Raw genomic sequence first — 16595 nt, 5'->3', positions numbered from 1 at the left:
ACTTTTTTTATTCCCACTTTACAGAGAAGGACACCAAGACACAAGTGTTTAGGAACTTGCCCAACATTTCATAGCTAATAAGTTACACAGTCAATTTCAAACAAGAGCAGTTTGCCTCCAAAGTCCACTCAGTGACTCTTGGCTACTACACCATTCTCTCACAATACTTGATAGTGTTTTACAAAACTAGTTATTCACACCCAATTAATGGCCACAGAAATACTGCAAAAGTCAAGAAAAGATTTTCCTTCATTGAGAGTAAAAGTTCTAGCTCAGCTACAAGGTAATGCACAATAATTATTAAAAATTTAAACTTTGTTTAGGTTAACTTCTAAATAGATTGGTGAGGTTACTTCAATATATCAAAATACAAAAGCAAAGATGTACCCTGCCGTTTAACAAATTCAATTATACACACAAATAAGGAGAACTCTATTCAACTTTTTAAAAGATTTTATTTATTTTTTATAGAGAGGGAAGGGGAGGGAGAAAGAAAGAAAGGGAGATAAACATTGACCAGCTGCCTCTCTCACACCCCCAACTGGTGACCTGGCATGCAACCCAGGCATGTGCCCTGACCAGGGAACTGAACCAGTGACCTTTCATTTTGCAAGGTGATGCCCAACCCACTGAGCCACACCAATCAGGGCTCTATTCAATTTTTAAAAGAAAAAAATACTTAAAAATGTATACTATATGCTTTGGCCTTAAGGACCAAAGGAGTCCAAAAACCTCAGAAACTCTAACTGTTGAGGGCCCTCCTAGTAGACATCAGAGGCACCAGGGACATCAACGACACGTCTTAGTCCAGAGGTCACCGGCAGCGGTGTTCCTGTCAGTTCCCAGGAAAGGAGAAAATTAACAACGTAGTGAGTTTATGTTTTACAAAACTAAATGTATCCAATGTTTAACTTCTAATTATGTCCTTCCTTCTGTTCTGTTGAGTCCCTTTTTTTATTAAGTGCAAAATCAAGATATGGTGGTGTTTTCATTGTAATGTGCTTCTCAGCACATTTAAAAGCAGCTAGAAACTCTGTTTCTCCAATTTTTTAATTTCTACTGGTTTTGAAATTTTGGTTCTCAACTCTTGGAACCAATCTATGGGCATTTTTGCAAGAAGTCATTCTTAGAAAAAACTAGTTAATACCCTGCCTAGAGAACTTTTTTAAAAGTCCCTTAGAAGTACAGTAGAACAGCAATTTTGGAAAATTATTTCCAACACATAATTCATCATAAAAATTCAGGCTAAGCTACCATCCTCAAGAGAAGAATACAGTTCTATCAAAGCCAGCAGTACTTCAAGGCTTCAAAAAAACTTAAAGTGACATTACCATGCTAATGTTACCTATTTGTACTGTAACTCTAGATCAAAAAAAGCAGATGTTTAAAACTCAATAAGGCTGCTCAAATTTAACACCATTATCTCGATAAGCTTTCTCTACCACATCCCTCCCTACTTAAAACATTACCCAAGAGAAACAAGTAATTTTAAGTATCTTTCTCAATGTAATAATGTAACCATTCCCTGTTACAATTTGTATGTTGAATACTAAGCTTTAATTAACTATATAAATAGAAGTAGTTAAGGGTAGAAAACAAAAAGGCAAAATAAAGCAAAACACTCTAACAGTTTGTTATCCAATTTTAAAAAGGGCAGTTACAACTACAAGTTCAGCTGTAAACCTTTAACACATTCTCTGCTTAGCTGGGATAATATGTGCACACACTAAGCCTCAATTCTGATGGTTTGTTTTATTAAAACACAGAAGGTAGGTATATTTAAACACTTGTTAATTTGATCAACAAACTACATGTGAGTTTATCATATACAGCCTTCCCAAAATTTGGGATAAATCTACCCTTTGCTCACAACAGAACGCCTATGCAATTCATCATCATTTGCCCTTTTTCCTCTGAGGCTCCCAGCTGGAGACACAGGGATGTGTGTGGTCATGTGTGGTGGGTGTAACAATCTAGGGAGTGTCTTCTCAGACAATGCAAAGAGCCAACAGCAAAGGGAAAAGCTTCCCTTAACTCAAAGGCTTCCTTCCTGTTGCTGTCTTAAAGAAAGAAAGAAAAAAAAAAGCCCAAGGTTCCAAACTTCTTTCCTCAAGGAAACTACAAACAGAGGCTGTCCTCATGCTTCTTCTGACAGCAGTGACACTCCTCACACCTACAGATCAGACTCCCACGTAGTCAACAACTCCAATCCATTTTCAAAGAAAGGGTAAGAGGCACAAACCAGAGGGAAACACACACACCACTGGAAGACAGAAAATATTGGGAATTAACTACAGTTTGGTAGAGTTGTAACAGAACCCTCAGAAACAAAACAAGCTACCCAAGTAAGCTTTAAGCTAACAGCTCTGGAAATGTCATTTTCCACCCCCATACAAACATACTTATTGCATAAAACAGCTGTATGCCTACGAGAACAGCTTAAAAATCACTGGGTCCTGAAAGAGCACAACTGTACAAGATGAAAACTAATTGAAAAGTCCAAATCAGTTGATTCACAATCCCCTGCAGCCACATGTAGGAACTGCTGTCCCAGTGAAGGAAGGAGGCATGTAGAATATCTGTGAAGGACCCAGGCTCCTCAGCCACCTGATAACGACTTCGGGTATCTGGTGCTGGTGGCTGTCTCATTTCACTTGACACCTTCAATTCTCTCATCAGCTACTGCACACAGGCAGGGCCTGCCCAGAACAGTGACCCTGTCCTCCCAGTTCTCTTAACACTCCCAGGAGAAGTAAATTACAATGCAACCCATTTCAGCCCCTATAAATTTACCTACTTAGTCTATGTGACTCAACTTTACATCTAAATACAGTTGGGATAAATCTGAACTTTAGAGCTTAAAAAAAAACACAACAGTTTATCTAGTCTAGCTGTCAATTTTACAGATGAAGAAACTCAGATGAAAAAGAATTATGGCTGGCTCAAGGATACAGACCAAGTTAGGGGCAGAACCAGGAGGCACTCATTCTTGTACCTGTTTATCATGCTATGCTGATTAATACACAGGAACTGAGGTTGGTACAACCACATGGTTAAAGGGCCTGAAACAGGGAACTGGTCCACAGGCCACTGGAAAGCTGACAAGCCTGTACTTCCCAGGAAGTCAGTACAGGAGAAGGAATAGGCAAGTACCCTGCATCTAATCTAGACAATTCAGGTAATTCTTTCCCCTCTGCTGAAATTAAACTATTGTACAAACAAATAAGGAGAGGCGATATGATTAAATACACTTGACTAGGAGTAGGAGGCTTTTTCTAAAAATGGGAGACAATTTACTTAGCTTTCTGAGGTTTCACTTTTACAGTAATACACACCTTTGGCACAGGAAGACCCTGTTAAAGTTCCATAAACTGTCTTTATATGGTAAATATTTAGGCTGGTTTTATGAGGCTTTCAGACATTAATTTTGAGAAAGTTAGTGGTTTTCAGGATTTGCATAGATGATCACAATCAAAATGGTAAATAAACCAAAGGACAACTTACGAAAGTAGGCTTTAAAACCTGGTTTACTACAGCAGACCAGTGGTTTTCAACTTTGGCTACACATGAGAATCAAGTGCCGACCATGCAAGTTCGTCACTTGGACATGCACCTGGTCAATCCTCCAGATGACTACATCCCCAGACCTCTAGTCTTCACAGATGAGGCTCCACACACTGCAGAGGAGAGACCCTTATACCTACTTTGCTCTGTTCAAATTCCTGACCCACAGAATTCATGGGCGTAAGAAAGTAGTTGTTTTAGACCACTAAGTTTTGGAGTGATTTGTTACATGACAACAGTAACTGGGACACCTGGGAAGTGTTTAAAAGTCCCAACATCCAAGTTGCACTGCAGCCCAATTAAGCCAGATTCTCTGGGGGTAGGACCAAGGCATCTAGTTTTAAAGCACTCAGGTGATTCAGAGCGGGCTGGGAACCAAAGTGTCGCAGGTTCGATTCCCAGCCAGGGTACATGCCTGGGTTGCAGGCCATAACCCCCAGCAACCGCACATTGATCTATCTCTCTCTCCCTCTCTCTCTCTCTCTCTCTCTCTCTCTCTCTTTCCCCCTCCCTCCCTCCCTTCTCTCTCTAAAAATAAATAAATAAAATCTTAAAAAAATAAAAATAAAAAAAAAAGCACTCAGGTAATTCTAATGTGTAACCACGGTTAAGAACCATCTCTAGGCCTATGCTGTCCAATGCAGTAGCCACCTGCCATTTATAGCTATTTAAATTAATGAAAATTACATAAAATGTAAAGTTCCATTCTTCACCCTAGCAAATATTTCAAGTGCTCAATACTCACATAGGGTTAGTGGTTACCATATTGGACAGCAAACACATGAAATATTTCCATAATCACAGAAAATTCTACTGGACAGTCCTCATCTAGACCAGTGGTACTCAAAGCTTGGTCCTGAGCTAACAGCATCACCCTGGAATTCTTAGAAATTCACATTCTCAAGTGACACAGCAGACCTACTGGACAGAAACTTCTGGGGTGGGGCTCTCCAGATGAGTCTCTGCACACTCAAGTGAGAAAACCACTACTCTTGTTACTGCCAATAGAGAATAACTTTTCCATGACCTATCTCATACCTATATCTGAAAATTATCAACTTTTAACTCCATTATAATGAAAGAGAATAGTCTATGCTGTTGTAAAATTTCAAAGATATATTTTTATATTAGCAAGCTTGTTTGAGAAGAAATGTCTTTCAATTAGCAAAGGATTATTTAAAAGTTTCATAAGGATGGTCTCAGTTATTTATAATCACTAAAAGAAACAACCTTAAGGTCCAAAAATATAGAAATAGTTAAAAATTATAAAAGTCAACAGAATGCTCAATTATTAAAATTATGGGCATGGGCCCTGGCCAGGTGGCCCAGGTGGCTGCAGCACCATCCTGTGCACCAAAAGGCTGCAGGATCAATTCGCCACCAGAGCATATACCTAGGTTGTGGGTTTGATCCCTAGTCAGGGCGTGTACAGGAGGCAACCAATCAGCGTTTCTCTCTCACATCAATGCTTCTCTCCACACTACCTTCCTCCCTCTCTCCCTCTCTAAAATCAATAGACATATCCTTGGATGAGAATTAAAAATTTTTTTTTTATTACGGAAATGAGCAAAACCAGTTTTACAGTTGGGATTACACAAAACAGTTTATTTTTGTACTATTACATATTAAGTATTGTATTACTTTCCATATGAACAATTGTAAACCTAATTTTGCTCACTCCTGTTTACTTGTGAAAACTATATTGGATGACAAACTATAAATGGAAGAAAAGCAAAACAAAGTTGTAATTGCAAAAATTTATTATATAAATAAAGAGAATATGAAGATAGAGGAAAAATAAGAATAACTGATTCATTGAATTTGACTGAACAAGGACTCCCCCCCCTTTTATTTTGCCATGCTTCTTACACCTACATGTGCAAAAATTCAGGGTGTGGCAGAAGTAAGGCTTGCTTGCATGTGGTTGGTAGGGTATGTGAATGTCTCTCACGAGATGGATAGCAATTTGAACATTTCTTAAAATGGCACATGGTGGGCTTGAGTGTGATATTGTTATGTTACAGAATTACATGATTATAATTTTGTAATAAAAGGTTTTGTAATAAAAGGGGGGCATTATTTGTGCCAGACCCTGTATATAAGAGTATCTAAGGAAGCATTTTTTTAAAAAAGGCAGTTGTGAAAAGTACATTCCAAGAACATTTGGTAAAATAGCTCACTACTTGATCAATGATTCACTGAATTTTCCACCTCACAGTAACATGAAATAAAGACTGACTTCAAGCAAATGAGGAAGCTTGGACTGGGTGCCCATCTAATACTGAAAATAATTTCTCCTCTCTTCTTTAAACTTAGATCCTACAATTAAATAAAAGAATTATGCATTTTATGAAATAAAATTTCAGAGATGTAAAAATTTGACTTATTTTTCCTGTGTTTACTGAGTTTCCACATAGTTTGGGTGGTACACTGCCAAATATACCTAACAACTATGTGTTTCTCACATTTTCTTCCTGAATTTACAAGTCTAAATTCCCAGAAATACTTTGTAGAGTGACCTTCTTTGAAAAGATCACACCTAAATCAACTCTTGATTGTTTTAATATACATTTTAGCATTACTTGTTTTCTTGACAGCTCTGTTGTTAGTGAATTTAATTTCTTTCATCATCAACGTATGAAATCATCTTCCTGCATATGTCTGTGTATCTTGGAGTCTCTACTATTCTGTTTCCTTCCTAGATAATGTTGTACAAACTCATGTAAATTCTGCTGAATTAATACATTAATATGGTCTCTGTTCTAGCTCCCAGGAAGATTTAAGAAAAGGTAACTGTGGTAGAATAACTCTGAGAAACCTTGATGTCTTCAAAAAGCATACTATTGGGGAAAAACTTGTTCCTATAAATTTCTTAAAAACCTGAGTACATGACATGTACAATTTTACTGAAAATCAGAAACAATCCAAGTTATACACTTACCTCTAACTAGACTTTGCCAGAAGAAGCTGAATTAAGTGGTAAGATAACGAACTGGCCAGTGTGGTATCATTTAAAAATTTTTTCCCAGCCCAGTATGTTTACACATTTTTTAATTAAAAGTGACTTTGAAAAATTTCTGACCTAAAATGCATGCAATAGTAATACAGAAATAGGATTTTTTCTAAATTTTCCAACTTTCTGTCCTGACTACAACTAATTACCTTCTTGAATGTGGGTAATCTGAGAATTCTCTGGGGGCAGCTACCACCTTCAATTTTAGCATTTACATATGCTCTTAGGAGAATCATTACGTTTATTTTTATTGTGGGAAGTTAAATAAAAAGGGGATTTGATACAAGCTTCTAACAGTAATAAGTTTTGCTTAAATAGCCAAGAGTATTTACAAAATGCTTTCTGTGTGCTGGGCATTCTTGAACCTAGGCACTGAGAACACAAAAATAAAGCATATACTGTCTTTACTCTGGAGAAACCCAGAGTCTACACCTGAGATAGGTCCTTAACATTAGAGACCAACACAAACAAAACAGTGTATTATAGGCCAGAGGAGGGGAGAGAGAGAGAACAGACTACACAGAGGAATCTATCATTAATGTCCTCAGAAAGAGGACATGAATGCTGAACCAGGAAACTAGAACAGAATACTATTAAAAAAATAAAAACAGGGGCCAAAAAAATGAGCTCCTGAAAATTAAAAACATGATTGCAGGAAAGAAAAATTAAACATAAGGATTCAATATAAAGTAGAGGAAATCTCCCAGAAGGTAGAACAAAAAACAAGAGGTGAAAAGTAGAAAGAAAAGCCCTGGCTGGTGTTGCTCAGTGGATTGAGCACTGGCCTGTGAACCAAAGGGGCATCGGTTCAATTCCCAGTCACAGCACATGCCTGGGTTGCCAACCAGGTCCGCAGCAGAGGGAGCATGACAGGCAACCACACATTGTTTCTGTCCCTCTCTTTCTCCTTCTCTTCCACTCTCTCTAAAAACAGAAATATCAAATATTTTTTAAAGTAGAAAGAAAAATAAGTAATTAGATGACCAGTTCAGGAAAGTAACTCCACATCCAAATAAGTGTTCCAGTGGGGGGGGAAAAAAAACAAAAAGAATGAATAAAGAATTTGTTAATTAATCAATTCAAGAATTTTTTTAGAACTTAAGGACATGAGTTTCCAGATCAAAAGTCCCAATATTTATCCAAAAAGTGGGGGGAGGGGTGGAGAATATTCCACAAAATTCCAAAGAGGGAAAATCCAGACTATACACTAAGGATTGGAAATCCAAATAGTTTTGGACTTTTTAACAGAAACACCAACAAGATAAAAGATATTAGGCCAACCAGCTTCTTTATTTTGATAGTCATCCAAAATATCGATGATGTAGATAGGTAAAACGAAGATAATTTCATGGTTTCAAAAACACTTTACCTCCCAAGCACCCTTTCTAAGGAAAGTACTCAAGGGTGTGCTCTACAAAATTTAAGCAGTAAACCAAGAAAGAACAGGGAAACAGAAAAACAAGACATTCCACAGGAAAAAGGAGTCCTCACACATGGACAGGTAAAAGGAATCCTCAGAATGACGTGATGGAAACCTCTGGATGGCGGCCAAACCAGCCAGAGAAGGCTGCCAGTTCATAAGGAGCATATTAGAAGGGTCAAGGAGAAATGTCTCTAAGAAAATGAAATCAATAAAGTGCTTGATGTGTTTGAACGTCTTGAGTGAGACTCAGGCAAGGGGCAGATAATGTAAATGTTGAATTAAAAGTAAGTACACAGAAAAGCAGCAAATTAAAGAGAAGGAAAAAATAGACACAATTGTTAGCTCGATGGAAAACAAAAAGTTCTATGTGTCAGGAAAGGAGAGCGTATAGTATATGATTCAACTATAAACAGTATTCTATTTGGTCATGCAAACAATATAAACACTAAATACTGATATGACAAAAATTACTAAATAACTCTACTGGGAAAATGGGGAATGGGAGGAATTTGGGGTGGGCTGGGGATAGGACACAGAAAGAGAACAAAGAGAGCAAATCAAAAACTAGCACCACCAGCCCTGGCTGGTGGCTCAGTTAGCTGGAGCATCGTTCCTTACACCAAAAGGCTGTGGGTTTGATTCCTAGTCAGGGCACATATCTAAGTCTTGGGTTTGATCCCCACAGTCAGCACATCTATAGGGGGCGACCAATTAATGTTTCTCTCTCACATTGATGTTTCTCTCCCTTTCTCCCTGCACCCTAAATACACCTTCCCCTCAATCTCTAAAAATCAATAAAACATATCCTTGGGTGAGGGTTTAAAAAAAAAAACAACTGGCACTACCAGATGTTACTCAGAAATATGGAGGGAAATTCCAAAAGACTGAGCTAAAATTGCCATATATAGCCCTCTCTGGGACAAGGAATAAAGAGGAGAATTTATTTTTTTTTATCATAGCCTTTATAAATTACAGAACTACTTTACACTTTAAACTATGTATACTGATTGAAATATGCAAGGTGGGGCAAAAGTAGGTTTACAGTAGTTCATATGGAAATAATACAATAATACAATATTAATAAGTAATATTATAATATAATAATAAACTGTTTTGCATAGTCACAACTGTAAACCTACTGACATAGAAGCCAACCTCTTACCCTCTAAACTTGCATTTTCAAATTATAAATGTGAGACCTATTAGTGGACTGTGAAATTAATTCAGTAAGTCACAACCATCTTTCTAAAATGAATTAGAACTGAAAGGGATGGAAAATAAGAGAGACATAACACTTATGATTTTTTTCATAAACCTTCATACACATGCACACAGTTCATAATGTAAAATGTATTTTCAACTCTGGACTATGAACAAAATAACTTTAAAATCATTCATCTACACTGCATTATAATCACTTTAGTCTTATTTTTAAAAAGCAAGAGATTTCAATCTACCTTTATTTTATTTTTATTATGTTTAATATTCACCCAAAAATATGTTTTTATTGATTTTGAGATAGAGGGGACAGTGGGGGTGGGGAGAGAGAAAAGGAAAGGGAGAAAGGGAGGGAGACAGACAGACACACAGACATCAATGGGAGGGAGACACATCATCAACTGCTTCCCATATGTGCTCTAACTGGGGATCAAACCCACAGCTTTTTGGTGCATGGGATGGCATTCCAACCAACTGAACCACCCAGCCAAAGCTCAACCTACTTTTACTGTAAAGCAAAGAAACAGAAAATGTTGACAGCTACTGAAAACACTCCATTACAATGTGCTTTAAACTCCCACCAATACCGTGCATGAACAATGCTCACTCCTGCGTTAGAGGGACCTAAATACTCCTTGCTTTCTTACAATCAACTCTATAATATTTGAGCCAGAGAAAAAAGTAATAACACAGAAAACAGAGTTCAAAATCATCCAAATAATTTTATAATATAGAATATTATGCTTCTTTGGTGATCTTTTAAATTTTGTATGACTTTCACTAATATTTAAATTTCTGGTATATATAGACACTTGAGCAAAAGGACCCTCCTGGAAGCATTTTGGAGTGACAGAGGAAGCCAGTGTGGAAATAAAAACTTGCAATATATAATGCATAAACTACAAAACACACATGCAGTGGATAAAGACATAGCTTTCTTCCACTGACCTTCCCTCACTCGCTTTATAAGGTATGCTGCACACCTTGCAGTATGGAAAATATGGGCAAGAAAATAAAACTTTGATGCTCTTTTACTAAGAGCCCAAATTTACCTCAATTTTTCTTTTTAATTTAGCCAGGTTATATATACATCACTTTGAATGCTTGCCCTACAATTTACTTGCATAAAACAATCAAGAACAAAAACTTCTGCAGAAAGCAAGTTCCATTTCTAGTCTCTTCATGGTAAAGCTTCACTTCTAAAAAGTTATAAAGATCAGATTCATAAGCCACCCATAAATACTGTTAAAATTACCACTCCCATCCATACTGGATGTAAAAAAGAGTAAATGGGTCTTAATTTACTGCTACTTAAAGGTAGAAAAGATTTTTGTTGAAATACATAAATAACACATAGCATGTATGTCTAAAATCTGCATGAGAAAGTAATGATTGTGGTTATCTCTTTTTGGGGGGATGGGAAGAGCAGGAGTGACAGGCAGGGTAAAAGGATGAGTTTTTACCATACATCTCTTCATACTTCAATTTTTTGTTAATTCTTGCCTATTTTCACAAATTAAGGGTTCTTATTCCATTCCCCACTCCTGAATTACCTCAATTCTATATCCTGTTCCACAATGTGTGTGCACACATGCACACACAATCACCCAGAAGTCATTTCTGGCAGGTATGCTTTCACTTTCTTTGGCAAAAACTTTCTCCTGTTTTGCAAAAGTGAATCTACACTATTAGCACCCATGTGACCAGCATAAATGCCACCTGTCTTTGCCGGGTGCCAGAACCCTGAGTCACTTCCACAGTCCCTCCTCAGTGCTCCATCACACTGGGAACCTAAGTGGTACAGACATTTGCTGAGCACCAGCTTTGTGCCAGGCGCTGCTCAAAAGCATGGGACACAAAGGTACATAGGACAAGGTACTTGCCTTCAAGGACCTCACAGCCTCAGAGAGGAGACAGAAAAAGAAATAGATAATTTCCAAGTAATACAGAACATGCAATGGCAAAAACATTCTCTAAATAATCTACCACATTGCATTTTAATGATTTTTCTCCCTCTTCTCATACCTCTCAAAGGCAAGGTCCCCTGACATAGGCCCACAGTTACTGGGCCTGTAGTTATCTGTGGATCCCCTGTGCCAAGTATGGTGCCCATATCATTTGAACTTTGAAATGTCTCCTGCATAGTAATACAACTGTATTTTAAGAAACAAATTCATGTATGTCTTAACATTTCAGAACAATAATAGTACACACATCAACTATTAACCTGGATCTCTGCAGTATATTATAAACTTAAAATATCAGGACCAAAACAAACACCATTAACCCCAGAAGCCCTGTGATCTTTTAGTCCTCACCATGTAGTCTCGGCTTTGATTCCATAAAGGGGGAAAATTATGAAAGCTAAGCCTGTCTGTTTCTTCCCCTAGAGATCAGTGTACTCTCACTGATAGGACTGAAAACTTTCACCCAGTAACTTAAAATTTCTATTCACAGTTAATATATTAATAATTTCTAACAATTCTCAGGAAAACAGTACTTCTCAACTTGATACAGGATTTCCAATACAAATTTAAGGACTTCTTATACTTCAAACCTTGGACTTCTAGGTAGGAAAAATAATGTTCTTGCCTTCCCCTGAGCTCTATCTCAAAACAAATGATAGAAATAAATTGTAAACATAACATGGTCACTGTCTCAATTAATCAACCCAGAGCCCAAGGGAGGAATTGTCTCTATTTTCAAATGCACTGTTGCTTTAAGGGAAAACCTGGTGAAGAAACATGAAGCCAAGCTGCATAATGAAAATCAAAATGCATTTGGTGTCTCCATCCTTGCCACAGAGTAATCCTAACCTACAAGCAACACTGTTGCATTGACCCCTCTCAGTTGGTCTGTAACCTAAATGACTGGTACCCACGCAGAACCCTACAGAAAGTGCCCATCTGCCACTCAAAGAATCAGATCTGTCAGAAGGACAGAACAAGAGAATATCCATATCTCAGTGCTATTCTTGTCACTTCAGAGAAGGGGCTATTCCAATAAGCAAGCAGATGGATAAATCCCAAAAGCATCCTACACATTTTTACTTTAAAAAACCCTGATTAATAATGGCAGTAGCAGCCCTAAAATTGATCAACTGATTATTTAGCATTTCTAATCAACTGTCTACAGTTATAATTTCTATCCAAATTCCACAACATTAAATCTGTTTCTCCCCACACATGACAAAGTTTCATTTCACTAAATAGTAGCTAACAGTTGCATTCCTTATGGTTAGGAGTGACAAGGAACAGGTGCCAAACCAGCAAGGGCAAGCGAAGCAGCAGCTACATAACAGGAGTTAAACTGTTCTACCTGTTTCCCAGACTGCTTTGAAGACTCTGACCCCACAGAATTTTTTTTCTGAAACAATGTGACAAAACCCAGTTTGGGGGAAAAAACCACTGGCTATCTAATTCAACCTGTAGCTATTTTAATGTACTCAATGAGTTTACTTACTAACCATAAAATATACAACTATATTGCTATATATGAAATCTAAAACATTATATTTAAAATGTATCTAAAAATATTACCCAAGGATATGGCTACATCCATTATTGAAAAGCATTTAACACAACATTTTAAACATAACTACATAACTTAGTTATTTACTATCACTAGAACAATCTGCTCTGGGTAGCAAAATGTTTGCAAAAAATTGCTAGCCTCTGTTAAAAAAAATCTTATATCTTGATCATTTTTTCCCCAAATTTAGCAAAACTGTGCCTGAAGACCACATGATTATAGAATGGAGGCAGTTGCTACCTTTAGCAATAAAGTAACAAACACTGCTTCCGAGTTCCCAGTGAAAATCTTTGAAGAGCAAAAATCACTAAATTGTAGTGTGTCAGTCAACAGGTGACTTCTAGAAATACAACCTCATACTCATGTCCCAGAGAATTAATTTTGGCAAATATCCTGTTTTTTCTTTCCTATTTTTTATAAGCTAGTGCATTGCTATACTGAATGAATTCCAGCCATTTTCTTGGGGGGGGGGGGCTTACCAGAAAAATGCCAAATATTCAAATTATTTTAGGGCACTTTCCCATACTGCTGGGTGGAATAGAGCAGAATTAATAAGGATCCAACAGTTAGAACTTTTCAAATGCAAATATGTTGCCATCTAGTAAAGGCAGCCCCGTTTTAAACATCCCCCCAGCGTCTACACCGCTCCGACGCTACTTTTGTTTCCTTGAAAATCAAAATTTGCGTATTACATTCAGGCATTATCCCAACTCAGAACCACAAAAAAAAAAAAAAAAAAAGAAAGAAAAGAAAAAGATTTTCAATGGTCCAGGCCTGAGCCTGCATCTTACAAGACTGTTTTGCTTTATGTGGGATCCTCTCTCGTTTTACACACACAGTCAGTCCCTAAACAAGTCTGTCAAATAAAGCAAACAGCGCAGCGGTGGAAAGAGCCTGAGGCAGTGATTCCGCGAAAAATAAGGCTGTAGGGTAGACACTGGCCCACTCAAGCCTCAGCCTTCTCATCTGTAAAATGTGGCTATTGGACTAGTCTTCTCCAGAGTCCCACCCATCTGGCCCCCCTCTGGCTGGGTGCCCCGACGGCGGCCAGAGACACAGCTGGACAGGGTGCCCGGCCCGACGCCGCTCTAGCGGGGAGGGGGGCCGGAGGGAGGAGAGGAACTTGGACTTGCAGCAGCTTCAGAGACGAGTGTGCGACAAACTTGAAGCCGCTCCTCCTAACAATAGGAGAGAGCACTCCCATTTTCCTGGCTCAAACTTGGAGACCGCGGGGTCGGATCCCCCTCCCGCCCCCCGTGCGCCCGCGTTACCTTTCTCCCTGTTTGGTGTTGGAAGGGGGAGCGTGCAGAACCGTCTGGTTCCCTTCCATCTCCACCACACACTTGGTGTTCAGCTCCAGTTCTGAAAGCAAAGGGAACACAAACGCTGCAAAGCCGAGCATCCCGCCGGCGCGGGCTCTCCCGTGAGGCGGCCGAGCCGGACCCCCGGCGCCGGGGTCTGCACGGCCGGTGCGGGCGCCGCCTCCGCCCGGCTCTCCGGCCTCGGCGGCGCGCCGGCCGCCCAGCGCCGCAGCCCCGTAGTTTCCAAAGTTGCCCCCGCCCTCGGCCAGACCCCGGATAGAAACGAGCGGAAAGATCCTCACCTCGTCGGTTCATGGGCCGGACCCGGACGGCAACTTTTACCTTGGTATCCGACATGTTGGCGGCGCCCGCTCGGCCCGAGGCGGCCCCTCACGCGCCGCGCCGCCGCCTCCGCCGCCGCCGCGCGCCCCTCGAGCGCGGCCGCCGCCGCTCCGCCGTGAGCTCCGCGAGGCAGCGCCGAGGCGCTCGGGCCATCCCGGGGGAGCGCGACGCGGGGCACGGCCGCGGCCCGGGGAGGGGCGGGCGCGGGGCGGGGCGCGGCGGGCGGGGAGGAGGCCGTGCGCGGGCCGGGCGCCGCTCTAGCTGCGCGGGCCCAGCCGGGCGCTCGGCGCCGGGGCCCCTGGCGGCCGCCCCGGGCCCGGCCACACCGCCATCTTCGGCTCCCCGGCCGCCCGCCGGGGCCCCGCGGCTCCGAGTGGCCGGACTCGGGCTCCTGCGGCGTCCTCCGTCGCGCGGCGGGGGCTCGACCGGGAACGCGGCTCGCGGCCGCGGGAATTCGGGGCGGGACGCGCGCGCGCGGTCCCCGGGCGGGGCCGGGGCCGAGCCTGCACCAGCGCCCCTGGGGACCCCGCGGGAACCGCCGCGGAGTCGAGTCACCTTCCGGGGCCGCTGTCCCCCGCAGCCCCGCAGCCCTGGGGCGTGCCGGGTGGGCAGGCCTTACTCGCCGCCTAAATGCGCCTGAACCGAAACGCCGGCTCGCCGGCCCCTCCGCCGGCCCGGCGCGGCGCCTGCAGCGGTATTTGTGGGGAACTGAGGTTAGAAATTAATCTGTGCATGCACCACCGAAAGAGTATGTGTGTGTAAATAGTGCTCTCGCTTCCCTTCCCTTCCCTTCCTCTTCTCTTGCTGTGGGAGGGATGTCAAGTTGGCTGCCAGGGCCATTAACTATTACATAAGAATTTAATAGCAGTGGATTCTGTCGTCCTGCCAAATGCAGACCTCGCTGCCAGGACGGAACTGGGTGAATCCGATTTATTCCGTGTGGTTCAACGGGGGCTTTGGGGCGCTGTGTGCCAGGCAGGCACTTTGAAGCGTACAGAGGTGTAAAATCCAGAGTTTGGATCTAGGGATCTCTTTCGATTTTGAGTAAATGTGAATTTAATTATTCATTAGTTCATTGAAAATTGTGTGGGAGGGCCTGCTGTGTGCAACGCGCCGTGGGGGACACACTCAATCAAACAGGAGTAAAGTTATGCCTCCCCTGCCCCGGATGCCCACGTTATGGTAGCGAATAGCACGGAGTCAGACACGGTGCCAGACTGCGCAGGTGCTGTGAGACAGGGTCAGTTCTGTCTGGAACAGGTGCCTGGTATGGGCTTGACTTTAAGAAGTAGCAACTGCTACTGAAAGAAATACAGAGAGTAATGTTGCAAACTCTATGCAACATGTTTAATTGAACCTGTTTTGTTCAAGGGGGGAAAAAAGTAGCAACTGAGGCTGCCTCTCCACCCCTGCTTGTTGGAAAGATGCCACAGCCCACTTCTGAGAGGTCTGTGGCATCTTTCCTTACTCCCTATTCCTACCACAGAAGCCTACTTCGTCCATCCGATCATCTGTTCAACAAACGTGGACCCCACACTTGCGATGTGGGATATATTGCTGAACAAAAGACACAAAATTAACAGTCTCCTGAGGCTAACAATCTAACTCTGTGCCTGCCTCTTCATCTTTGGGCTACTGTGACATCTTCTTAACCCAACTTTCTAAGTTTACTTCCTATAATCTTTGCTATATCCAGTTTCCAGAGTGATTTTTCCTGAGTAAAATTTTACTGTTTTATCATGCATGCTGTTACATTGTTCAAAATGCCCTCCTGGTAATCTAGTTTATCCTGCTAATATTACCTCTCCTGCCCGTGAAATTCTTCATTCCATCCAGAACTTTTTCACAAGCAAGATTCATTCCATCCCTGTGTTAAGCCGTTGTTCTGCAGTTTCCACCAATGTAAATTACAGAGGGTTGAATTCTACCTCCAAGAGAATACCATCAAATCTTAACCCCCATTACCTGTGAATATGACCTTATTTGGAAGAAGGGTCTTTGCAGCTGTAATCAAGTTAAAATGGGATCATACTGGGTTAGGATGGGTTTTAAATCCAATGGCTGGTATTTTTATAAAAGAAAGGAGAGGCAGATTTGAACTCACACAGGGAAAGCCATGTGAAGATAGAGGTAGAGATTGGAGTGATACAGCTGTAAGCCGAGGAAGGCCAAGACTTTCCAGGAGCTCTGACAAGGCACAAAG

The 16595-nt window shown here is 41.2% G+C and overlaps 1 protein-coding gene and 1 long non-coding RNA gene across 9 annotated transcripts in view; one reads left to right on the top strand and one right to left on the bottom strand.

Moving 5' to 3' along the window:
- The window catches only part of KIF13A (kinesin family member 13A), a 201275-nt gene extending 186756 nt beyond the window's left edge, over nt 1–14519 (bottom strand). For all 8 annotated transcript variants that reach the window (XM_036026463.1, XM_036026465.1, XM_036026466.1 and 5 more), the window contains exons 1-2: nt 14353–14519; nt 14021–14111 (exon numbers count right to left, since the gene is read on the bottom strand). In XM_036026463.1, the coding sequence (XP_035882356.1) occupies nt 14021–14111; nt 14353–14407 (146 nt within the window). In that variant the 5' untranslated portion in view covers nt 14408–14519. The remainder of the gene's footprint in view (nt 1–14020; nt 14112–14352) is intronic.
- Nucleotides 14520–14946: 427 nt separating this feature from the next.
- Nucleotides 14947–16134, top strand: LOC118500712. Its single transcript, XR_004903289.1, has 2 exons — nt 14947–15436; nt 15879–16134. It is a non-coding gene; the product is annotated as an uncharacterized LOC118500712 (long non-coding RNA).
- Nucleotides 16135–16595: the final 461 nt, after the last annotated feature.

This window comes from Phyllostomus discolor, chromosome 5, assembly GCF_004126475.2.
Source record: "Phyllostomus discolor isolate MPI-MPIP mPhyDis1 chromosome 5, mPhyDis1.pri.v3, whole genome shotgun sequence".
Lineage (NCBI taxonomy): Eukaryota > Metazoa > Chordata > Mammalia > Chiroptera > Phyllostomidae > Phyllostomus > Phyllostomus discolor.
The sequence above is the reverse complement of the archived record's forward strand: the minus strand, read 5'-3'. Positions and strand labels throughout refer to the sequence as shown.